This window comes from Myotis davidii, unplaced genomic scaffold (genome assembly GCF_000327345.1).
Source record: "Myotis davidii unplaced genomic scaffold, ASM32734v1 scaffold290, whole genome shotgun sequence".
In the NCBI taxonomy this organism is placed as follows: Eukaryota; Metazoa; Chordata; class Mammalia; order Chiroptera; family Vespertilionidae; genus Myotis; species Myotis davidii.
This window is the reverse complement of record NW_006285049.1, coordinates 98,510-124,532: the sequence shown is the minus strand read 5'-3', so window position 1 is coordinate 124,532 and position 26,023 is coordinate 98,510. Positions and strand designations below refer to the sequence as shown.

The 26,023-nt window shown below is 38.7% G+C and overlaps 1 protein-coding gene across 1 annotated transcript in view; it reads right to left on the bottom strand.

Moving 5' to 3' along the window:
* LIMA1 (LIM domain and actin binding 1) overlaps nucleotides 1-26,023 on the bottom strand; it is a 92,348-nt gene that overhangs the window by 58,692 nt on the left and 7,633 nt on the right. Inside the window, exon 2 of the mRNA XM_015558563.1 lies at nucleotides 2,895-3,036. Within this exon, the coding sequence (XP_015414049.1) occupies nucleotides 2,895-3,013 (119 nt within the window). The 5' untranslated portion in view covers nucleotides 3,014-3,036. The remainder of the gene's footprint in view (nucleotides 1-2,894; nucleotides 3,037-26,023) is intronic.

The following is a 26,023-nucleotide window of genomic DNA, read 5'->3' as shown; positions in this document are numbered from 1 at the left end:
GCAGTAAAATACAAAGACATTAATTTCCATTCTTCCGGGAGAAATGTTGGAGCCACCATTGCCTCTCCTAATTAAAGAGAGGTGGTTCTCCAAATCACCCTCCTGTATATTAGGTGGCTTGCTATGTGTGCAGAAAGCTTCCTTTGGTGTCCTTTGCATTTGTCAGTACACAGAAATAGAAGTGGTATAACTAGAGAGCAGGAGTGGACCCAAGCATATTTCATACTGCACACATTGTCAAGGATAGCTCCTGACTCATTTCTCTGAAGCTACAAGGTAACCTCCACCAGGACATGTGCACATCCACATTGAAGAAGACATAGGACACTGGCAAGGTTTGCAACATTAGCAGAGATCAACTGAAGGACTTGTATGCATGCATATAAGCATAAGCGATGGATGTGGACAACAGGGGGTGAGGGTGAGGGCAGGATTGGGGGGATGAGAGGACATTGGGGGGATAAGGACACATTTGTAATATCTTAATCAATAAAGGGGGAAAAATAAAAAAATAAAAGTAGAGTCAAAGTCCCCTTCCTCTGAATATGAGCCAGCCTTTGTGACTCGCTTCTAATGAAGAGAATGTGACAAAGTGTATAACTTCTGAGGCTAGGTCATAAGAGGCAATGCATCCTCTCACCCTCACCGTGACTCCCTTCCTCCTTTGTTCCCTCACTCCGTCTGTGTCTGGATGTTTGCCCTTGGAATGCAGCCAAATGGTATTCTGAACAGGGCCTCAGCTGAGAGCCCAGATGCCTACCAGCATTGACCTCCTCACTTGTGAGTTCAATGAGCCTTTAGGTAAAATTATGGTCACCAGTCTTTGAGCCACCCTGGCTGATGCTGAGGGGAGCAGAGGCAAGCTCTGGCCAAATTAGAGATTTATAAGCAAAATAAATGCTCTCATTATTTTAAGCCACTAAACTTTGGAGATTTTTTTTTTCATGCAGCATAGATAACTGGTACCCCATGTGATTCTTAAGATGCAGGAAGTTTGGGGACCTCCTGTACTCAGGGTGTGCCCCCAAAATGTATACACACTTTGAATAATTTTTACTTCCAATGGGTTAAATTTGAAAAGAAAGAAACATCAATTGAGCTATCAGCTGTTAAGTTTGTATACATTTTTGGGGGACACCTTGTATATAAACTATACTAAACGTATCATTAAGTTCCTTGAGGTCAGGGATTAAGTCTTAATAGTCTTCAGATCTTGATCCTTTTTGTCTGAAATAGCTTCATTAATTTTCTTTTTTTAAATATAAGAATAATACATGCGTGACATAAAATTACAACAATATGAAATGCATAATGTAGAAGGTAAAAGGGTTAGGAAGTCTCATGCAATCTTCATTTCACCTTAAGCAATAACCAAGGTCAACAGTTTGAAAGGGCAGTGTTTTCCACATAGCAGATGCTTGATGGATTTGTTATTGAAGAAAAGGTGACACTGTAGATTACAGAAACCTCTTATTGATATTTAATTATATCCTAGATATAGCTCCCAGAATTACTTTCTTCAAATACTTACCATCCTTTTCTTAACGCATTGTAGCTACCTATCAATTAACAAAGTGCTAGTGAGGTAAAACTACCATCTTCCTAAGCTTCTCCTCACTGTGGCATCTTTATTGAGCAAAGTCAATGTATCTGCCATCATGGTTTCTTATTTACATACTAGAGGCCTTATCCCTTGGTCTGGCCTGCACCCTCTCATAATCCGGACCCCTCGGGGGATGTCAGACTGCCAGTTTTGGCCCGATCCCTGCAGGCCAGGCCGAGGGACCCCACTGTTGCACAGGGCCTCTAGTATACATACTAGATCTTTGGTTAATCTCTTCCTGTCCTCTCCCCTCCCCCCTCCTCCCTTCCCTCTAAGATTCATCAGTCTGTTCCATGTTTCCATGCCTGTGCGTTGAGCGTCTGCCCCCTGGTTGTCAGTGCACGTCATAGCTACCAGTTAAATGGTCGCTTAGGCTTTTATATATATAGATAGTATTTCTTCAATATTTGTTGAGTATCTACTATGTTCAAGTCACCATGCTATACACTGGGGATACAAAATAAGCAGGAAAAGGGCCCTCATATCAAAGAACTCATGGTCCAGAGTAAAAGTCAGCAAACTTTTTCTTCAAGGGTCAGATAGTTTATGTTTTAGACTTTGAGGGCCATATGTCCTCTGCTGCAACTCTGCTGTTGTAGATGAAAGTAACCATAGACAATACACAAATGGTCATGGCTGTGTTCCACTAAATCTTTATTTACTGAAGTGCAGCCAGTGGCCAATAGTTTGCCTACATAGTTTGTAATGTTAAACAGAACTTCATGCAATGATGAAATGTTTCTGTGATGTCCAATATGGTAGCCACCAGCTACGTGTAATGAAATGTGGCCAGTGCAGCTGATGAATTGAATTTTAAATATTATTTAATTTTAACTAAAATAGTCATATTTGTAGTAGCTACTATATTGGACAATGCAGGTAGAGAGAGTGCACCTTATATTCCATTCCCTTCAACTAAATCAAAACTTGCTTTAAAACTCATCTCAACCAGGAAGCCTTTGTGACTAGCCTCTGTCCATGATGGTCACTCTCTCTCTTACTCTTACTTATTTGGGACTTGTGACATTTTTGCTTGGTAATTATGTGTTTTATAATTATCTTTGAATTGGTTAACTTTTTCTTTCCCCAACTAAACAAAAATTCAAAGATAAAATGTGTCTCCTGATTATTATAGTCATTCTCCTTCTCCACAGTGCCTATATAGTGCTTAAAATACAAAAGGAGCTCAATAAAGCCATTTGATACCATGTGCTTCCTTTACTGATTTCCCTGACAGGTGGTAATGTTTGCTCAAGACAGATGGTCCTTTTGGACCAGAATCAGCACTTACTTGGAGAATATTTCTACAATCGCCGATGACTTGTTCTTATTGACAAGAGAAAGTTCTTTGGCCGTTACCCTCAATGATAGTGAAGTCCACTGCCGTCGATTAAATGGAGTTGATTCCATCTTGTCTACAGATACTGAAATACCTAGTCAATAAAGAAAAGCAGAATATTAGACATAGAAGAGAATTCTCCAGCATCCAAGCACTGGCAGTGTTATGTTGAGAGCGAGCAGAGAGCCTTAGACCAGCAGACCACACTCTTCTACCGGTTCTCTCAAAAACCATAACCTTGGTCAAATGATTCAATGTCTTTGGGTTGTAGTTTCCTGTAAAATGAGAAGGTTAGACCAGATGATCTCAAAGGTCTCTTCCAGTTCCATCATTTTATGACTGACCCTACTGTGCAAACATCGATTGGCCTTTTCCTGAACTTAAGTCTGTTCCAAAGTCACATTGGGAGTGAAATGTTCCACTCTTCTGAGTTACATCCCAGGGGAGGTACAATCAGTATCTCTGTAGACTCAGGTCCAAATTAGGTTCTACCTACATCCAAGTTTCTTTTGGCTGCCCTCTCTCCCCAAAGTTTGCAGCACTGACTACTTGTTGGGGGAAGAACTGGGGACAGAGTGTGGATAATATAAAGAGCAAGGGCTTTAAGGTGAGATAGACCTCAGTTAAAATCATAACTTTGTTACCTTAAACAAATTACATTATCTTTCCAGTTTTAGTTTCTTCAGTTGAAAAAATGAGAATACTACCAAACTTTATAAGGCTTTTGATATAGATGTAAGGAGATAATATATTTAAAATACTAAGTATGTTACAGTAGTATTAAGAGCATTTAAAGTATAATATATTAGTAATCGCTTTTGTTATAATTATTATTATTTTAAGCCTTTTAACAATTGGGGAAATTACTAGTATAATGACTTTAAATTCAGGGGGCTAAAACCTCTATACTTAAATTCTTTCCTAAAATCCTTTCAAGTCAAAGACTGCATAAAACCCTTGGTATCACCTGGTCCCTACTCTGATTTTGTTTGTGTGTTTTTTTGCCCCAGTAATTACCAAAGGAGTTCCAACCTTTGTCCAGAAGAGGTGAGATTAGAAATGAGTCAATAGTTTCCTTATTTAAAGGGTGAAAAATATAGATGAAAGGACTACTTGCAGCTCTCTTTACAACTGCAGAGCATAACTGATCTGGTAGAATGTATGGCTCGGGTACTGCTTCCAACAGCCTTGACAACAGCAGAACACACCGTGCGCTTACCCAAGCAACCTGGGCTTCCACTTCACACTAAAAGTCCTGTGATACAAAGTGCGTGATAAGCAACCCTAAGAGACCGAGCTTCTTTTTCACGTGTAGTATTTGTTTTCCCAACTAAAGCTCTATCTGAAAACACTAGTTTTGCTATTTTTGTTTACTAATTTGTTCTAATCCCCAAGTTGGAACCCAACATAGAACCCTCTAATGGTAAGGAGCTTTGGTGTTAGAGACAGTTTTGGCATCTAAATGGGTGTTGGCCCCATCACTTAAAGCTGTGTCTGTCCCTAAATCTTAGATTTTTCACCCATTATAATAGTGCTTCTTCATCATATCCTTATGAGGAATAAAGAAGATAAACACCCTGACATAGAATAAGTAAACAATAAATGTCTGTTTTTTATATGATCTCTTCTTCCTGTATAAATAACCTTAATTCTATACATGTTCTTTGAAATAAACCTGAGTGTATTAAATACTATGTGATATTTCTCTAATTGTTTTCCCGTCTATAACTGACAAACCCACCAAACATTGTCAGCCTTTTCTCTAACAAGAAAAAGACACTGAAATAACAAACAATTCAGCTACACTTCATTATGTAAAACCACAGTAATAACCCTTTAGAAAATAATAACCAACACTTTAAAACATTTGGTACAATTATGCTTCTAGCATAGGTGTGGGTATAAATGGTGTCAGTTCTACAGCGATCATTTCTGAATCAAAGAAAAAAAATACAAAAGATATGTCCTCAAGTTTGTTTGTAAAAAAGGAAAAGTATAAATTATTTGAGGGACTGAGTATGATTAAGAAAAGGAGTTTAATTAAGTCTAATTCCATGGTTTTGATTACTCTTGTCCAGAAAGTTAAGAAAAGTCAGAACATCTATTTTTGGTATAAGGCTAGGGTAAGCACACTTTATACTCGAGGAATGAGGTGGCTCACATCCTGACCACACTTCTCTTCACAGAAGCATACTGTTATTTCTTAGCACTATAATTAGCATCCTATGAAACAGATAAAGGAAAGAATCACCTGGTATCAGGTTACGGAGTAACTACTTCCGACAGGTGTAGGGAGAGGGCCCTACCCAAATAGTGCACATAATCTATAGGGCTTGCTAACGTGTACATGAATAATTATAGCACAAGGCAGAATGTGGTTAGAGGCAATGCATGTTTTGGAGTACAGGACCTGATTTTCTGGCTTGGTGGGTGAGACATCGGATTGCCTTGGGATTTAGGAACACAGCAGAATTTCAACAAGCGAGGGTGGGAGGAACAGCATTACTCCATTAGGGAGTTGAAATAGCACAGGAGACTTCACTGGAGTTAGACTCTAGGTGCACTAGAAGTTGACGATAAGCTATGGAAAGATAGAATGGGAAGAGCTTGAAAACTATGCTAAAGAGTTTGGGCCATATTCCAATAGTGGAGAGAACTAGCCTGTGAGTGAGCTGAGGTCTTGTAATCTTCAAGTGCCACTCCCTAACACAGCTGTGATCTTTATGGAAAATTAAAAAATCATTTCCCTGAGCCTCATTATGTGCGTTTGTAAGAAAAGAACTCTGTAGTGAATTCCTCAGTCTCTGTGGTGGGAAAAAGAACATTTCTGAAAAAGCAAGTACCCTAATAAGAGCCTTTTTCTGTTGTTGCTGTTGTTGTTTTTAGCTGTTGTTTTTTAATCCTTACCCAAGGATATGTTTTTTATTGATTTGAGAGAGAGAGAAAAGAAGAGAGAGAAAAACATTGATGTGTGAGAAAAATCTTGATCTGTTGCCTTGTACTACTCTCCCCAATCATGATTTGAACCCACAACTGGGATATGTTCCCTGATTGGGAGTCAAACCTATAATCTTTTGGTGTAGGGGACAATGCTCCAACTAACTGAGCTACCTGGCCAGGGCAAGAGGTATGTTTTAAAAAAATGATTCTGCAGCAGTGTGTAGCTTGAGAAGAGGGGAAAAGATTGGAGTGCAAATTACTAGTCAAGAAGATCCTAAAACTGACTAAGTGATAGGTAATCAAGGTTAAAACCAGAATAGGTGGGAATAGAAAGGTGGAAAGAGAGCCCTGGCTAAGTTTCTCAGTGGTTAGAGCAGGGGTCCTCAAACTTTTTAAACAGGGGCCAGTTCACTGTCCCTCAGACTGTTGGAGGGCCGGACTATAGTTTAAAAAAACTATGAACAAATTCCTATGCACACAGCGGCGGCAAAAACACCCGGCGGGCCGGAGAAATGTTTTCGGCGGGCCGCATGTGGCCTGTGGGCCGTAGTTTGAGGACCCCTGAGAGCATCGACCTGGGGACAAATGGGTGGCGAGTTCAATTTCTGATCAAAGGCACATACCTCAGTGGCAAGTTCAATCCCTGGCCCTGGTCTGGGTGCATGTGGGAGATAACCAATTGGTGTGTCTCTCACACTAATGTTTCTGAAACCTCAAGGGCAAGAAAGAGTTCTGTCTTCTGGAAAAAACCCAGGATTGTCTAACATGACCCAGTATTTCAACCTAGAAAGAAATGTGTCCTTATTTCCCAACTCTGTATAATAAAGTCTTCATAATAGTGTGTGTGTGTGGGGGGGGGGTTGGGAGGGAGGGGAGGGAATAACATAGATGAGGATTAAAAAAAATACAAAAGAAAGAAAGAGAATTGATTGTTCTTAGAATAACAGAGGGTTTAGGATAAAAGAAGGAATCAAAGCTGGCACCATCAAATTTGAATAATGTTGAATGTTGATGCCATTAACAGAGAGAGTGAATATGGGAAGAAGAGGGAGAATGATGAGTTTTGCTTTACACATGTTGAGATATACATGTCAGAATACAAGTACTACTGATACACAACAGGAAGCTAAAAATTCAAGGCTAAGGTTAAAAATCAGACTTTTGGAAGGAAATAAACATTTTAAAACATCTGCTTCTGGGAAGTACATAGCTCACTTAATCCTCACAACTACTTTACAAAATTATTTTATTATTTTATATTTATAATGAAGAAACGGAGATTTAAATAACTTTATAATGATCACATAGCTACTAAAGTAGCAGGGCTGGAATTTAAACCCATATTCTGTTTGATTCCAAAGTCAATTTTCTTTCCACTACAAGTAACGAATGATGATTAAAACCATCTTTTAGCCAAGGTAGAAAATTGGGTGGCAAAATCTCTGAACCCCAAGCTGCAAACTCATACAAACTATCTTTCAATGAGAATATAGTGGCAAGTATCTTCCAAGAATAAGTATCAGAAATAATCATTTGTTCTATCAGAGATACTTAAAGTTACCTTGGGTCCACTGGAAGAAAATACTTTCCATTGTGACTATCTTGGCTTTCATGCGTTTATATTAAAGAAAGGTATGATATCCCCCCCCCCTGCCACATACTTTCAAATGAGGGTCCTATTCTCAGATATTAGAACAATTTCTTTAATTCCAGAAATCCTGCTAAGAGTGAAAAAGACATGCACCAACACCTGGAAAGACCCACTCAGAAGAAGGTGTTCAGTCTGGGCTGCTACAATATCCTTGAATATTTTTTCCACTGCCATATACAAATAATAACAGCAGCAGGGGATAAATGGTGATGGAAATAAGTAAGTAGATAGATAAATAAAGTTACAAAACAAATAGTAATAGCAGCTATCACTTATTGGGTACTTACTAACTCAACTAATCCTTTCCCAACCCTAGAGTATGATTTCCATTTTCAAAAATGTGGTTCATTGAGGTTGAATAAGTTGCCTAAGGTCACATAGCTAATATATGTCCCAGGCAGAATCCAGTGAACAAAAAAAGAGTTCTTTGGAAAATAACCTCACAGGGTGATCTGATCATAAATTCCTAACTAGACTTGTCATGGTGGGTAATTATACAACAGGTCTATAACTTCTTTAGTGGAAGGTTTTTAAGCAAATCCTGTTCATTGTCCACATGCACCCCTTTGAAATGCCAGAAGTAATACCCCTCCAAGGTGTAAACACCCTCAAGAAAGCGTATAATCTTAACTATCCTGTAGCCCAATCCTCACTTAGCTTTCTCCCATCTTCATGTAATCTTTCTTACACTCCCTCCTTAATTTCAAATCCATAAAAGAAACTGGAAAACTGTTCTTCTCTGAAGCATTTGAGATTTCGCTTCCCAGCACTGTCATCAATTTGGTTCAAATACTAGTGAACTCTATAAAAATTCTCTGCAGGTTTGGACATTCCGTATGTGAACAAGACTCCAAACCCAACCTCTAAGGGCATATGCATTCTATTACCACTTTGACTGTGAACAAAGAACTGCTGGAATGGTTGATAGTTGTGTGCAAGAGTTAAAGGAAACAGATATAACAAAAATAACTAAGATTTTAGCCTCAGAGACTATAAGGACAATGGCGTATCAAATAAAAAGGGGATACATAGAAAGGGGAATCATTTGCTAAGAAGAAAGATGTCTTCAACTTTAGATACATGTGCAGAATTTTACAAGAGAGCAGTTTAGAAATCAGTAATCAAGTCCCCTCTCCCCCTTTTTATAAACAAGGGAGTTAAACCACATAAAGGTCCCATAATTTCCCAAACTCACCAGGTAGTTAGTATGTGAGCCAGAGTTCTAATTCTCAGGTCAAGTTCTCCTTCTTCTTATTTTTTTTTTAAATCAGACCAGATAGGTTGAGCTAGAATAGCTAAACATTCTACAGGTGAGCTGTAGCCTGGAAATAAAGATCTCTGAACAAAGGTCCTTGAAAGTTTAAGGGTTGGGCAATGACTCACTGGGGTATTTGGCCCCAGGTATCAGCTTCCTCAAGCTATTGCTTAGGGTGAGGTCTCTAGCTGCTCCAGCAAACCTATTCTAACAATAAGACTTAAACCTACTGTGATATTCTGATATAGGCTTACCTAACCTAATGAATTGGCTCCCAGAAATAAATTCCTGAATCCTGTTCTTACTAATCCAATCTAAGTTCTCTCTCTCTCTCTCTCTTTCTCTCTCTCTCTCTCTCTCTCGATGGCTACTTGTGCAAGAGGCATAGTTGCCTAAATATAGCCTTGAAAAATTAAAGAGGGCAAAGTACAGTTGACCTTTGAACAATATGGGTTTGAACTGTGCAGGTCCACTTACATGCAGATTTTTTTTCAATAAATTCCATTAACATTTTCTCTTCCTTATGATATTCTTAATAACATTTTTTCCTCTAGCTTACTGTATTGTAAGAATATAATATATAATACATATAACATACTAAGTATGTGTTAATTGACAGTTTATGTTATTGTTAAGACTTCGGGTTAACTGTAGTCAAGTTTTAGAGGAGTCCAAAGTTATACACAGACCTTTTTTTTTTTTTTTTTAACTGATTTTTAGGAGAGAGGAAGGGAAAGGAAAAAAGAGAGACCCATTGATGTGAGAGTGAAATATCGATTGGCTGCCTCTTGCATGCCCACAACCTGGACATGTACCCTGACTGGGAATTGAATCGGCAATCCTTTACTGAACGGGATGACACCCAACCAACTAAGCCACAGCGACCAGGGCAAATTTATTTATTTATTTATATTTCAGAGATAGGAAGGAAAAGGAGAGAGATAGAAACATCCCTTGGCTGCCTCCTACACATCCCCTACTGGGGATCGAGCCCACAATCTGGGCATGTACCCTAACCAGGAATGCAACCGATGACCTCCTGGTGCACGTGACAACATTCAATCAACTGAACCACACCAGCCTGATACACAGATTTTTGACTGAATGGGGTCAGCTCCCTCACCCTTGCCTGCACTGTTCAAGGGTCAATTGTACAACAAACTCACTTGTTCAAAGAAAATGTTATTATTTATAAATAGATTGTAGAGTGGTTTTTGTTTGGTTTTTAGATTGAAGAGTTTTGGGGTTTTTAAAAAATATATATATTTTTTATTGATTTTTTACAGAGAGGAAGGGAGAGAGATAGAGAGTTAGAAATATCGACGAGAGAGAAACCTCGATCAGCTGCCTCCTGCACATCTCCTACTGGGATGTGCCCACAACCCAGGTACATGCCCTTGACCGGAATCGAACCTGGGACCTTTCAGTCCGCAGGCCGACGCTCTATCCACTGAGCCAAACCAGTTTTGGCAGATTGCAGAGTTTTAAAGTTTTGTTTTGTTATTAACCAAAAATTCTTTTCAATTTAGATGTCAACAGATAAAAGGGAGCAACTAGTTAAAAGGGAAAAAAAAACATTAACAATCTTTAAGGTACAAAGGGAAATTTTAAACAAAAGCAGTGTGAAATATACGCCCAGAGAATGCTTTTCTTGCCCCAGAATATAAACTGCATTTATTTCTAAGGCTGTATTTTTGTGTAAAAAGTAGTGATTAAATTCACATACTTGAAAAAATTTTTAGAAGCTAATAGCTTTTATTTTTTTTCTAATAGCTTTTTTTAAACATTTTATTTTGAAATAATTTTAGATTTTCAGAGTTACAAAGATAGTACAAAAATTCCCAGATAGCCCAGCCAGTGTTGCTCAGTGGTTGAGTGTGGACATATGAACCAGGAAGTCACAGTTTGAGTCCTGGTCAGGGCATATCCTTGCGTGCAGGAGGCAGCTGATTGATGATTCTCTCTCATCATTGATGTTTCTATCTCTCGTTCCCTCTTCCTTTCTCTGTGCAATCAATAAAAAATATATTTATGTTATTATTTTGTTGTTGTTAATCCTCACTTGAGGATATTTTTCCATTGATTTTCAGAGAGAGTGGAAGAGACAGAGAAAGAGAAACATCAATGTGAGAGAGACATATGGATTGGTTGCCTTCCACATGCACCCCACAAGGGGGATGGAGCCTGCAACTGAGGTATGTGTCCTTGACCGCAATCAAACTCGGGACCCTTCAGTCCGTGGGCCAATGCTCTATCCACTGAGCAAAACTGGCTAGGGTAATAAAAAACATATTTTTAAAAAAATTCTCATATAGCCTGGCTGTGTTCTCAATGGTTAGAGCATTGGCCCTTGCACCAGAGGATCATGGGTTCGATTCCTAGTCAAGGGCAAGTACTGTGGGGCAGTTGGTGCGTGTGGGAGGCAACCAGTCAATGTGTCTCTCTCACATTGATGTCTCTCCTCTCTCTCTCTCTCTCTCCCTTCCTCTTCCCCTCACTCCCTCCCTTTCTTCCACTCTCTCTGAAAAGCAATGGAAAAATATCCTCAGGACTTCCCATATACTTTTCACTAGCTTACCTTACGTTACCACAATACAATTATCAAAAGTAAAAAATAAACATTGGTACAACACTATTAACTTAACTACAGACTTTGTTCCCTGAATTATTTTGTTGCTCAGATTGTTCCACCTTTGGCCATCTGGAGCTCTTTCAGATTGGCCTGGTGTCCTTTCGACATACTACCAATTTATTTTATTTTTTTATTGTTTGAGCATTTCTTCACTTTCTAGCACTATAAGATGTTCCAGACTTATCTTGTATTTGCCCTGGCACAGTCCTGGACTCAACAACTTTTCAAAAGTGCCTCATTCCTTTTATTGGAGAAACCAAGATTTGGGTACTGGTGTGTTCATTACTACTGAGATGTCACTGCTTCTAAGGGACAGAATCAGGAAATATATATGTATATTAACCTATGTATATGTACATATCTATATTTCTATATCTACCTGTCTGTATACATCTTTTTAAACTATAAATTTATAGTGATACTTCTGACTCCAATCCAGCACCACAAGGTTCATTCTAGTACATATTCCCTTTTATTTATTTGTAACTTATTTCTCTGATAGTGAGAAGCCTATCTCCATAGAATTTTGACATAAAAAGAAATCTAGAATTCCAAAATTATGCCATTACCACGATCTACTCCCTCAAAACACTGTATTTTTTTTTTATTCCAGCTGGAATGCTACCCCTTCCTCAATCTATTTGCCTTTCAAGACTCAAGTGAGAAACTACCTCTCGCAGAACCCTTCCTGAACTGCTCCTGACCTATTCCCAATCAGCATAGGTCATTTCCTTTGCCTTATAATTTTATCAGTCTTTTTTATCAAGAAAGACTCTTGAGGTCAATGGACTTCTTGCTCTCCTAGTATCTAGTATATTGCTTTATAAATAAAAGGAACTCAATAAATTTGTCTTGAATAAAATTGCATGAAGGTTTAAATTTTATCCAAAACACTATCAGTACAAAAAAAAAATGCTTATTATGCAGTCCAAAACTAATTGTCAAGAAAGGACATATCATTTTTTCAGAACTGTGGATTAGTAATTTTAATTTATTTAAACTCTGAGATTAAACTCGTGACATAAAAAAATGGAGCCATTAAATAACTTTAAATACTATATATAAAAGGCTCACTACTCTATTATCCAGGAACATGGTGACAGACAAGTCTGTAGGCATGTTAGGATAATCATTGCTACTGTTCTTGGAAGACCTTTAGCCAGGCCTCTGTAGAAACATGTATCCCAGACAGTAGGAAAATAGTATAACAATGACCAAATTCTCAGGGCTCAACAAGGACATAGATGTTTGCATCAAGGCAAATTCACTTTAACAACATTTTTTTCTCTCCTTTTAAGGATATTTTGTTCTTAAAAAAACACTAAGATTTAGAGCAAGAATAATGAAGAACAGATTGTGTAAATGAGAAGCAATGTCATTTCTGGAAACTGCTCACCAAAAAAACAGAGCAACTTTCACCTGGCACTATTTATCTGTAGTGATTCACATTTTACCACTCCAAAGATAAAAGAAGAAGAAGAAAACAACACTCGGGTAGAATCATCTTTCCCCCTATCTTGCCTATATGTCAGGAGAAAAATAAGCGATATGACAATCCATCTGAGCCCCTGATCTTTCCCTTCTATCTTCCCAGAACCTCGTCTCACCTCCATCTCTGACTTTGCCCTAAAATCTTGCTCACATTTCTGATATGTGTGTATATATATTTGAAATTTGTATATGATTAAATGAATAACCCCTTTTTTCTCTTAAGCTTTTTTCCCCCCTCAAACTACCTCCTCACCTTACTCCTACCTACACAGCCAAACCTTAGTCTCCAGATACTCACTGTTTCCACTTCCTCATCTTCTATTCATCCCTCTGCCCACTTGTCTCTGGCTTCTACTCCTACCATCCTACTGACATTCTCCTGAAGATCTAACTCAAATCCAAGGACCATATCTCAGTTTTTATCATTTTCTGTTGCCATTTGAATTGTTAATTAGTTCCTCATTTTTGAAATTTTATTTTTCCTTGTTTTTTTTTTCTTAAATGGAACTCTTCTGATTCCTTTCCTATCTTTCAAACCATTCTCAGTTTTCTCACTGAATCCCTTCTCTGGCCCTCCACTCACCTCTGTTCCTAGGCATTAGTCAAGTGTCAGCCTCTCTCCTTTCTGTGGGTGAGCTCAGCCACTCTCAAGTCATCAAAGGTCACTTACACCAGATGATTCCCAAAGCTGTATGTTAAGTCCTAACTTTCCTGACTTCCAGTCCTAGAATTTCCATTGCATGCTGGATAGTTTCCTATGTCCCATGAAGACACATCATAACACAGCCTGAATCATATATATCCTCCTCCTTTACTTCTACCCTTCAAAGTAAGTTTATTTAACCACAAATAATTTTTTTCAAAAGATGAGATGGCATATGTATTTTTGCTTATATCAAACAAAACCATCTATAATAATAAAAGCGTAATATTCTAATTAGACCAGAGATCCTTTGTCCTTTTGGACAAAGCCACTGTGGTGGCCTGGTGGTGTGGTGGCAGCGGCCGAGGCAGCTGCAGCAATGGCCGGGAGCCGAGCTCCTTGCATGAATTTCATGCACCATCGGGCCTCTAGTATAACATAGAAGACAGTATGATATAACAAAATGTGTACAATGTCTAAAGTTAAAAAGAGGACTTACAGGTTCTTTTTCTGCCTTTTTTCCAATTCTGCTGGCCATAGGCAATGTAGTCACTTCCCTGAGAAATGTACCATCACCTACATTGGCTTATCAAAAATTCTATATAAAATGTCTACCACGTGACACAGTGCAGAGAGAATGGCATAGAGGCTAAGAGGATATGCCTTGGAGTTTAAATCTAGCTGTTCAAATCTTATACCACTCACTAGTTGTGTGATCTTGGGCAAGTTATTACATTCTGTCTCTGTTTCCTACTCTCTAAATTGGGGGGAAAGAACCTACCTCATAATATTGTTTTGAGAATTAAAAGAAGTTGCTTGCCCAGTCGTGGCAAGGAACTTTCTCTCTGAAATCAATAAAAATATATGTTAAAAAAAACCAAGAAGAAATAGGTAAAGATAAAAATTATGAACAACAAAGTGACAACAAATACATATCTACCAACAATTGGATCTAAAAATCAAGTGAATAAAAAATCTGACCAACAGAATAAACTGGTGAATAGAATAGAATCAGGGGCATAGAAAGGTAGTGGTGCACCTGTGGATGAGGACAGTGGGTAGGGGGGTGAGGGCAGAGGGTGGGGTGGGAAACGCGGGTGGAGGGGAGCTATGAGGGGAAAAAGAGGAACAACTGTAATAATCTGAACAATGAAGATTTATTTAAAACAAAACAAAAAAAACCAAACCAAAACAACACAAGTTCCTAAATGTCAAGTATGTACTATACTACATAGCACCTAATAAATGCTCAATAAATCTTTAATGTTATCATCATTATTAATCAGTAAGTAGTATTTCACACAACTCTTTTCTTTTCTTTGACATGTGGACTTTGTATACACTTTTTCTCATATCTTTAGACACACCCAACTTCTCTTTCTTGATCCCTGGCTTTTCTCCGTACATTCTCCTCCATGGCCTTATGCTACAGGTCCCAGTTTAGATGACACTTTCCTCTCCCTTTCTATGCCTTCTCTGACCCCTGGAGCCTGCTCTAGGAGGTTTGTCTCAAGTTCCTAAAATGCTAAATCTAGCCCTGACTGGTGTGGCTCTGTTGGTTGAGCATTGTCCCATGCACCAAAAAAATACAATGTGGACCAGCCAGAGTAGCTCAGTTGGTTGAATGTTGCCCTGTATACCAAAAGATTGCCGGTTCAATTCAGGTCAGGGCACATACTTAGGTTGTGGGTTCGATTCCCAGTCAGGGCGCATATGGAAGGCAACCAGTCAATGTTTCTCTCTCACATCAATATTTCTCCCTTTTTCACTTTCCCCTTTTCTCTCTATAAGCATGTCTTCAGGTGAGGATTAATAAAAAACAACAATGTGATTGGTGTTGGGGATAGATCCAGTGCTCAATCATCATTGATATTTCTATCTCTCCCTTCCTCTCTGAAATATATTTTTATTGATTTCAGAGAGGAAGGGAGAGGGAGAGAGAGAGAGAAACAGCAATGATGAGTGAGAATCATTGATCCACTGACTCCTGCAACCCCCTTATTGGGGATTGAGCCCGCAACCCAAGCATGTGCCATGACTGGGAATCAAACTGTGACCTCCTGGTTCACAGGTTGACACTTAACCACTGAGCCACGTGGTTGAACATATGTACTTTTATTGATTTTAAGAGAAGGAGGAAGGGATGGAGGGAGGGAGGGAGAGAGAGAGAGAGAGAGAAACATCGATGTGAGAGGGACACATTGACTGGTTACCTCTCACATGCACTCCAACTAGGGGCAGGGAACAAACCCATAACCCAGGTATTTGCCCTTTACCAGGAATCAAACTCTAGATCCTTCTGTGCAGGGGCTAAGGCTCTAACCCAGCCGTGGGCAAACTACGGCCCGCCGGCTGAATCCGGCCCGTTTGAAATGAACAAAACTAAAAAAAAAAAAGACCGTACCCTTTTATGTAATGATGTTTACTTTGAATTTATATTAGTTCACACAAACACTCCATCCACACTTTTGTTCCGGCCCTCCGGTCCAGTTTAAGAACCCATTGTGGCCCTCGAGTCAAAAAGTTTGCCCACCCCTGCACTAACCCCTTAGCAACTCCAGCCAGTGCAATTCAGGTATTTTCTTACAAATGATGATTCTTTCAGATAACTATTGGCTTTTCAGATAACAAAGCAAAATAATAATTCTAGAACCAAAAAGAAGGAGCTAATGTGAGAAATAAAAGGGGGAAAATTTAATTCAGTAGGTCTTTGAATGTATATAAGAATCACCTAGGAAGTTTAAAATACTTACTTCCAGGTCCCACCCCACAATTCTAATTCATTTGGGCCTAGGTCAGTGATGGTGAACCTCTGACACGCGAACTCATGTTTTTGGTTGATTTTTCTTTGTTAAGTGTTGTGGTTGATTCTTCTTTGTTAAATGGCATTTAAATATATGAGTAAATATCAAAAATATAAATCTTTGTTTTACTATGGTTGAAAATATCAAAAAATTTCTATATGTGACACGGCACCAGGGTTAAGTTAGGGTTTTTCAAAATGCTGACACGCTGAGCTCCAAAGGTTCGCCATCACTGGACTGTAGACCAATGCCTCATGATAATAAAAATGAGTTCTTTTTATTCTCCCCCTCCCCCGCCCCCAGTTTGGCTTGTTGCTGAATTTAAAATCTACAAGGTCAAAAAAAATGGAACCTGAATATAAATTCCAATTTATTTTTATCTATTGAAGATGAGGTCACTATAATTTATTGAGATATCAGTTAAAGCAGGAAGCCAAGAGGCTTGGGCTCTAAGCTTTCTTCTGCCACTAATTAGCAGTACCATCTGCCGAAGAAATCATCTCTCAGGGCCTTAATTTCCTCTGTGTGTAAAATTAAGGGGATAAAATAGCCTAGAGCAGCGGTTCTCAACCTGTGGGTTGCAACCCCTTTGGGGGTTGAACGACCCTTTCACAGGGGTCGCCTAAGACCATCGGAAAACACACATATAATTATATATTGTTTTTGTGATTAATCACTATGCTTTAATTATGTTCAATTTGTAACAATGAAATTGGGGGTCATCACAACATGAGGAACTGTATTATAGGGCCGCGGCATTAGGAAGGTTGAGAACCACTGGCCTAGAGTTTTTCTAGTAAACAGGTCACAAAATTAGTGAGTTGTGAAATCAGTTCAGTGGGACAGAACCAACATGTTTGTTTGCCTTAATGAAAAAGAATAGAATGAAAATAGAAAATGTCAGAGTGCATCACATAGTATAGGTACTCTTTTATAAAGCTTTTGTTTGTGTGTGTGTATATATATAAACTGGGTAAGAATGTAAAATTTTTTTATTGTGGGATGTGGTTAAGAATTATTGTTTGAAAAGAAAAATACTGCTTGTCAAGTGTTGGTGAGGATGAAACTGAAACCCTCATGTGCTGCTGATGGGAATGTAAAATGGTGCGGTTGCTTTGGAAAATAATTGGCATTTCCTCAAAAGGTTAAACATGTAATTATCAAATGACTCAATATTTCCACTCCTAGATATATGTGGTGGTGGGGGGTGTTGTATCTTCAAGAGAAATAAAAACACATGTCCACATAAAAACTTGTACATGGATGTTCATAAAGTATTATTCATAATGGCCTCAAAGTGGAAACATTCCAAATGTTCATCAACTGATTAGTAGACAAACAAAATGTGGTCTATCCATATGAAGGTACATATATTATTTGGCCATGAAAAGAAATGAAATATTGACACATGCCACAATATTGGATGAAACTTGAAAAATTATGACACAGGTCTCTTTAAACCATTAAATTTTTAACTTCATAATTATTAGAAAAACTACCTCTTTTTAAATGTTTGATCTGACTACTTTGAGCAATTACTTCTTGTATTTTAATTCAAAAGTCAAATTAAACATAAATCACTGTGTTAGTAAAAATGTTACTAAATTGCAAAAAGGATAAGTCCAGATATAATGGTTGGGACTTTATAAGGTTCATGCACAATTAAAAAATTTTAATCTTTAATTATGTTAGTGGTTTTCAAAAGAGTTTCAGCAGCCAAGGTGGACTCCATCAGCATCCCTCCTCTCCCCGCACAGCCCCACCGTCCTTCACCCTCCTCCTTTCCTTTTGGGGCCTCCTCCTCCAGCGGTCTCAACAAGCACTCCAAACCAGAGCTGTCATTTTCTTCAGTAACTGCCTTAGTCAGATGGGCCTGCTTATCATAAACAATAAGAAATAGAAGTCTGGCCCTAACTGATTTGGCTCAATGGATAGAGCGTGGGCCTGCGGACTCAAGGGTCCCACGTTTGATTTCGGTCAAGGGCATGTACCTTGGTTGCAGGCACATACCCAGTAGGGGATATGCAGGAAGCAGCTGATTGATGTTTCTCTCTCATTGATGTTTCTAACTCTCTATCCCTCTCCCTTCCTCTCTGTGAGAAAAAAGAAAGAAAGAAAGAAATAGAAGTCTGGCCCTAGCTTGTTTGGCCCTAGCTGGTTTGGATAGAGCATCGGCCTGTGAACCGAAGGGTCCCAGGTTCCATTCCGATCAAGGGGCATGTACCTCGGTTGCAGGCTTCTCCCTGGCCGGGGCCCTGGTCGGGAGCTTGTGCAGGAGGCAACCAATTGATGTGTTTCTCTCATATCACTAGTTCTCTCTGTCTTTCCGGTTCTGTCTTGTAATTGTAAGTTGAATTCATTAAGAAACATTTTCAAATCTGCAGCAAAAGCTAATTTCCAAAGCTATCTAGTAGTCGGGAAAAAAAAAAGGAAGAAAGGAAGGAAGGAAGGGAGGGAGGGAGGGAGGAAGGGAGGAAGGAAGGAAGGAAGGAAGGAAGGAAGGAAGGAAGGAAGGAAGGAAGGAAGGAAGGAAGGAAGGAAGGAAATAGAAATCTGGTCTGACAGGTATGGCTCAGTTGGTTGCCATTTTGATAACCTGGCAGGTCACATGCCCCAGATGCGAGCTTGATCCCCAGTAGAGGCAGCTAATAGCTGATTCTCTCTCATCAGTGTTTTTCTACTCTCCCTCTCCTTTCCTCTGTCTATAAAAAAAAATCAATAAAAACATATTTTTAAAAAAGAAATAAAAGTCTGCCTGCTCTTGTCCACCCCTTCCCCCAAGCCCATTCTACTTCCCAAAGATAACCTCTGTCACAGTTTGGAATATAAGCTTCCTGATATGTGATAGTAATAATAATAATAATAAACACATATCTCTGTCAGTCTCTGTTCTAAACATTCTACATATTGTATGTCATTTTATCTTCACAATAAGTCATGAGGTGGATATTATTATGATGCTAATTTTACAAATGAGAAAACTCAGACACAGAGATGCTAACACACATAATGCACAAACACACATTTTTTAATAAATTACAATGGTCTTATGTTAATATGCTTTATTTATTATAGCCATTATTTATTTCCTCTTGGACATCTTCCCACATCAGGACATACAGATCTACTCCAACCTTTCAGGACCACTTATTATTTCACTCCAAAATAGTCTTATTTAACCAGGCCCCTGTCAATGAGCAGGTAGGTGGCTTTAGGTTCTTCATTATTAAGAGCAAGGCTGTAATGAACACGCCTCTGCTATTGCCTACGTGGAGATGTGCATCTATGGTATAAATTCCTAGAAGCAGTATTTGTAGTTCAAAAGGCCTATGCATTAAAATTTTAATAGACATTCCCAAACGTTTCTCCAGAAAAGTTGCATGAGTTTATATATATTTTTGCACCAATTTATATTTGAACCATCAGCTAAAAAAGAAAGCCTATTCTCCACATCCTTGTCAATATTAAGCATTAGTAAACATTTTTAATTTTTTCCAATCTGCTAAATGTGGGAAAAATTGTTTTAGTTTTTATTCCTTTAATCATGGGGGAGGTTGAGTATATTTTCAAATGTGAATTGGCCACTCAATACATTTACTTTTCGATTATAAATTGTTTATTATCTCTACAACTTAATTACTTTTTAAAATTGCACAAGGACTTTCTGAATATCATGTGTAATTCATTGTACAATTCAAATTGCCTCTCACAGCAGCTGTCCTTTCCTGGTGTCTGATTCCTATCCAGATCTCATTAATATTCTTTCTACATAGAATTGTTGCTTGCCTATACAGATGAGATCCTCGTTTCTGTAGAGTTCCTTTTTGTGGGACATCTACCCCTTGACTGCTCATTAATATTCCCGCTAGAGCACAGTCCTCTGAGAAGTCTGACATTACATGACAATCCAAGCATTGAGTCCCTGTTTGGGGTTGTGCTCCAGCTGCTACCCTCAACTCGCCAGTCTAATGCCTCTCAGTTGTGAGGGGGTGGGAGGGTATGTGTGAAGGGAGGGTGCCCTGAATATCAGGATTATATTTGGAATGTGAATATCTTATGTGGAGTCCAAACACATCTAATTTTTCCGAAAAGGTTCCCCTACCTTCCAATGTAAAAAAAGATTTGAGACTTGATCCCAGAGTTATTAGGCCAGAGCAGGGAGGCAGACACAGACCATAATCACCCACCATCTAGATCAGCGGTTCTCAACCTGTGGGACACTACACCTTTGGGGGTCGAACGGCCCTTTCACAGGGGTCGCCTAAGACCATCGGAAAACACATATATAATTACATATTGTTTTTGTGATTAATCACTATGCTTTAATTATGTTCAATTTGTAACAATGAAATTGGGGGTCACCACAACATGAGAAACTGTATTAAAGGGTCGCGGCATTAGGAAGGTTGAGAACCACTGATCTAGATGGACTGTGTCAGAATCAAGCAAAAGTTTGGGCCACCTTAGCATAAGCCTGGGGATCAGTTATTGAGTACCAGTCTTATGCAAGGTGATTCATTCCAGCTGATCTTATTCACTTAATCCTATGATACCATGAAACAAATATTATTGTTCTCATTTTACAGGGGGAGAAATCGAGGCTCAGAGGTTAAATAGATTGCTCAAGGTCACACAGCTAGTAAGAGGCAGAGCCAGCATTTTGAAACAGTCTAAGAGATCCTAATGTCTATGCTCTAACAACTTACTGCAAACAACATCTTCCCAGAACCTGAGGGATAGTCTGGGCCAGTCTTATCCTCCTAAGTATCTCAAAACTAGAAATGGTGGGAGCATTATCTCAATCCATTGAGATTTTGCTTCCTAGCAACTTTGACAGTTTGGCTCAAATAAACTCACAAAAAAGTCTCCAAAAAAGAAAAGGAAACTAGAAATGGTAATGCTTCAGACATAGGCCAACTCTGCCCAGGTTCCTTTCAGCTCAGGCCTACATCTTCAGCCTACCACTTACTTATTAGGTAACATTAGGAAAAAAGCCTTAGGCTCATCATCTCTAAAATGTTCTTTTAGCCCGGCTGGTGTGCCTCAATGGTTGAGCGTCATGGTTCCCCGTCAGGGCACATGCCTAGGTTGCGGGCTCAATCCCCAGTGCGGGGCGTGCAGGAAGCAGCTGATCAATGATTCCCTCTCATCATTGATATTCCTATCTCTCCTCCTTTCCTCTCTGAAATCAATACAAAATATTTTTAAAAATGAAGTGTTCTTTTAGCTCAGTGCTAAAATATGTGCTTAAAAATAATGAGTGTGATAATAAAAGTAGCTAACATTTATGGAACGTTTACCATATGTCAGATACTGTTTTAATTATTTTGCATATATAAAGGTATTAATCCTCACACTCAGTAACACACTCAGAATATTATGGTCCCATTTTACATATCTAGAAACTGAGATCTAGAGAGGTTAAATATAAATGAATAAGAGGTTATCTCTTATTCATTTTTTAGGAGGCTGGCATGGAAACAAAATGATCTCTAGTGCAGAGAATAAAGTTCTACTGTACACTGCATTGCAGGGTCAACTTATTTCTGTTAAATCTGCAATTTAAGAGACAGTATCTCTAATACTTTGAGAAACTGGGTAGTGATTACCAGGAACTCCAGATCTGCTCAAAACCCTGACAACATTTCTCTGCACCAAAACATCTAAATCTGTCAAATTATACCTTGTAAAGGCAAAATTTTAGGTGTTCTCAACACCTTTGTAAAAACTCTTTAAGTTGAAAATGATATAACGATCACCTTACATGTTTTCTTTTACTTTACTCATTCACTTGAGTATCTTCCTGCACTTTTGAAATCCAAATTAGCTTTTTACAAAAATGTGGTAATCTTTTTTGTTGTTGTCGTGAGAGAACATTTATTGGGTAAATTACAGAGGTAGAAAAAGTAATTCCTAGAAGAAATAGGTTTAGGAAACAAGTTCTAGAAGTAAAGGGAGGGCCGTTGGAGTTTGGGAGTGAGGAAGCTAATGGTAATGTGCCTGGGGCAGGGGAGGGGAAATGCGGAGAAGGGAGAGGGCAGGGAGAGGCACCAGCATGCTCCCAGGAGGGAGAGCGCCCTGGTAATCTTCATAGATCTTACTCAGTGAAAATAATAACTTCCTGTTGCAGCCTTTAAAAACTGACTTTGGGCCGAACCGGTTTGGCTCAGTGGATAGAGGGTCGGCCTGCGGACTCAAGGGTCCCGGGTTCGATTCTGGTCAAGGGCATGTACTTTGGTTGCGGGCACATCCCCACTGGGGGGCGTGCAGGAGGCAGCTGATAGATCTCTCTCATCGATGTTTCTGACTTTCTATCCCTCTCCCTTCTTCTCTGTAAAAAATCAATAAAATATATATATATTTTTAAAAAACTGACTTTGGTTTAAAATTTTTAGGTCATAAAGAATCATATCTTTTTTTTAATTATAAAATTACTAGATCGAATCCAAGTTTAATTCTATGTCTCGCTCTCAAATCTAATTTGTTATATATTCACTTAGTAGTTCTCCTTCCCTTCCACCCAGTTGATAATTAACTCATTGTAAGGGCAACATAATCCAAGTGAGTAAGGGTTTTTTTACTTACATAGTAAGTAAAAATCTCTTTCAGAAAGTAGAAAAACAGATAATTTTTATAATAACCTCCAATTTAAGGGGAAAAGTAGAGAAAAGCATAGTTAATTGGAAAAAGAATGTGGAAATTTAGAGTTGACCAAGGCCACAAAAGCATAGGTTTACTCTGAACAGCCTGTTTCTCCTTTAACCTTTGTACCATTCCATACTTTATCATCAGATGCATCAAATATCAGTGCCCGGAACTGTGCAGGGGCTCAATAAATATGTTATACAAATGAAAAACAGTACTATGCTAGTCCTCAATTGCCATATATCTTGACAAAGGCCTTCCTACATAATTGAATGAATATCTGCCTATACGCTCACAGGTCTTGTCAATTACATGCTTAATTAAGACAAAGTGGATAATTAAGGAGTCTTCTTCACAATGTCAAAGCAGAAGAAATATAAACAATTATTTTAAGGAGGCTGCTTCTGTTAAAGATATGCCTCCTTATACAGTCCTTTGTCCTTAATAATTAAGCAAGATTTCTCCCAATACAGGGCTTCTTAGTTTCACTCCTGGCCATTTCCAGGAAGGGCCTGGCTTCCATTCTTCTTATCTGAAATTTTAGATGGTGTGTTTTTTTCAGGTCTTGCTCAATCTGAAAAGCCAACTCAGATCAATTTAACCAATCCCTTAAGCAGGAGAATTAAAACGGGTTTACTGAAAAGTGACTCTTCTCTAGGCAAGTTCTCTAATCTTTCCTTTCTGAAAAAAATCTGAGAAGCTAACACAGAACAATGCTTTAATCAAGGACAAGGACAGCCAAAGCTGTTCACATAAAGAATTACCAAATCACACAGCCACAGAAGTGATAAAATTCTGATAATCTTAACTGATGCTATGGATCTTATTTCTTAATGAGGACTGGTTATAAACATATTAATGTTAGTGTTTTAATTAAATTGTAATGTTTACCTTCTAAAATTACATCAAATTATGGTGCTGTTTAAAAAGCTATTGGGAGAGATTTATTGAGGGATCTTTCTTTGCGTCTCAGGTTCTTCATCTAAAAAACAGATAATAATTCACATGGCTATGAGGATTAAATTAGAGCAGTGTTTCTCAACCTTCCTAATGCCACGACAATGGGCCACCAGATGACTCCAAAGCTCGTGCTCATTCTGCAACTATATGACGTTGCCACTGTAACCAGAGGGTTTTATTAAATTGTTCTTTGAACAAGTGGTGACAGCATATGGTGGGCACTCAATGGGTGAAACATAATCTGGAGGGATGGCGTTGCAAAGGCTGACAGGCCAATGACATCCTGTAATTTGAGTTGGTTAACCAAGGGAGACTATTTTAGAGAAATTGAATATAAGCCAGTGGTTCTCAACCTGTGGGTCGTGACCCCTTTGGGGGTCGAACGACCCTTTCACAGGGGTTGCCTAAGGCCATTGGAAAACACATATATAGTTACATATTGTTTTTGTGATTAATCACTATGCCTTAATTATGTTCAATTTGTAACAATGAAATTGGGGGTCACCACAACATGAGGAACTGTATTAAAGAGTCGCAGCATTAGGAAGGTTGAGAACCACTGCCCAAAGGGGTCGCGACCCACAGGTTGAGAACCGCTGAATTAAAGGGTAAACGTATTTTGAAAAATCATAAATTGCTATTATTATTTTTTTTTTTTAAATTTTGTTCAGTTTCCCAAAAAAAATGAAATTAAAAAATAAGGTTACCCAGTGAAGAGAAATAGGAAAATATTAGAACTGAGTAGTTACACTGTCTGGCTCAACTAGTTGTTAACAAGAAACCCTTGTTTAAAATTGTTGTTGACAGTCCTTCCAATCAATACACTGTCCTATTTCAGGGTGTATCGTAAGTATAATGAAAATATACTTTTCTTGAAGATTTTCTGTGGCTTCCTTATTTTTCATCTAGAGAAGGAAAGCAGAAGAATACTTCTGGTTGCTTGAAGATTCTAGTCAGTTGGATTCTAGTTTTGCTATACTTGCTTTTAAAAACGTAATGAGTGTTAAAAGACTAGTATTGGCCCTCGCTGGTTTGGGTCGGTGGATAGAGCATCAGCCTGAGGACTGAAGGGTCCCAGGTTCGAGTACGATCAAGGGCACGTGCACAGGTTGCAGGTTCAATCCCAGAAGGGGACAGGCAGAAGGCAGCCAATCAATGATTCTCTTTCATCATTGATGTTTCTATCTCTCTCCTTCTCCCTTCCCCTTTCTGAAATCAATTAAAAAAATAAAAAATAAAAAAAAGACTAGTATTGGCTAGAAGTAATAACCCTGGAAGGAGACGCTGACAGGTAGTAAAACAGTGGCCTGGATCCCGGGAACACCTTGGAAAACCTGCACTCAGATGGAACTGAACCCTGCCTATCACAATATCCAAACCTTTGTCCTGCTGCCTTCAGAAGTCCTCAGAGACTGCTACCTGATTTGAACCCTCATGGAACTGCCTCAGCTGTTGTCCATTAAAACAACAACAACAAAGCTTTGGATTGTGAACCAAAATAAGAATTGTTATAGTGAGAAGCCTATCTTCAAGCCTTATTAATTCATTCAACAAGTATTTATTGAGCACTTAACTATGTGTCAAGCAGATTTGTTAAAAATACAACCTTAAAAGTGACAGACAAGGTCTCCGCTCTCATGTAGCTTCCATTCTACTGTGGAAGCAGGACAATTAAATACTGTGATTAATGCTGTGAAGAAAGACAGAAAGAGTAACTGGAGTGGTAGTAGGGAAGGGGGCAGATGTTTTAGATAGTGGTCAGGGAGGGCCTCTTTGAGTAAATGACACTTGGGTGAAACCTGAATGATGGGGAGGAGGAAGGCAGCCAACCAGGTGAGGAGAAGAGATGGAAGAGGTTTCCAGGCAGAGAAAATAGCAAATGTAAAGGCCCTGAGGCAGGAAAAATATGGCTAATGAGTGGGTGAGAAGTCTGAGGTGATCACAGAGATGAATGAAAGCCAGACTGAATAAGGATTTACAAGCAATGGTTAAGATATTTCAAAAATATTTTTATTAATTTCAGTGAGGAAGGAGAGAAAGAGAGATCAATGATCAGACAG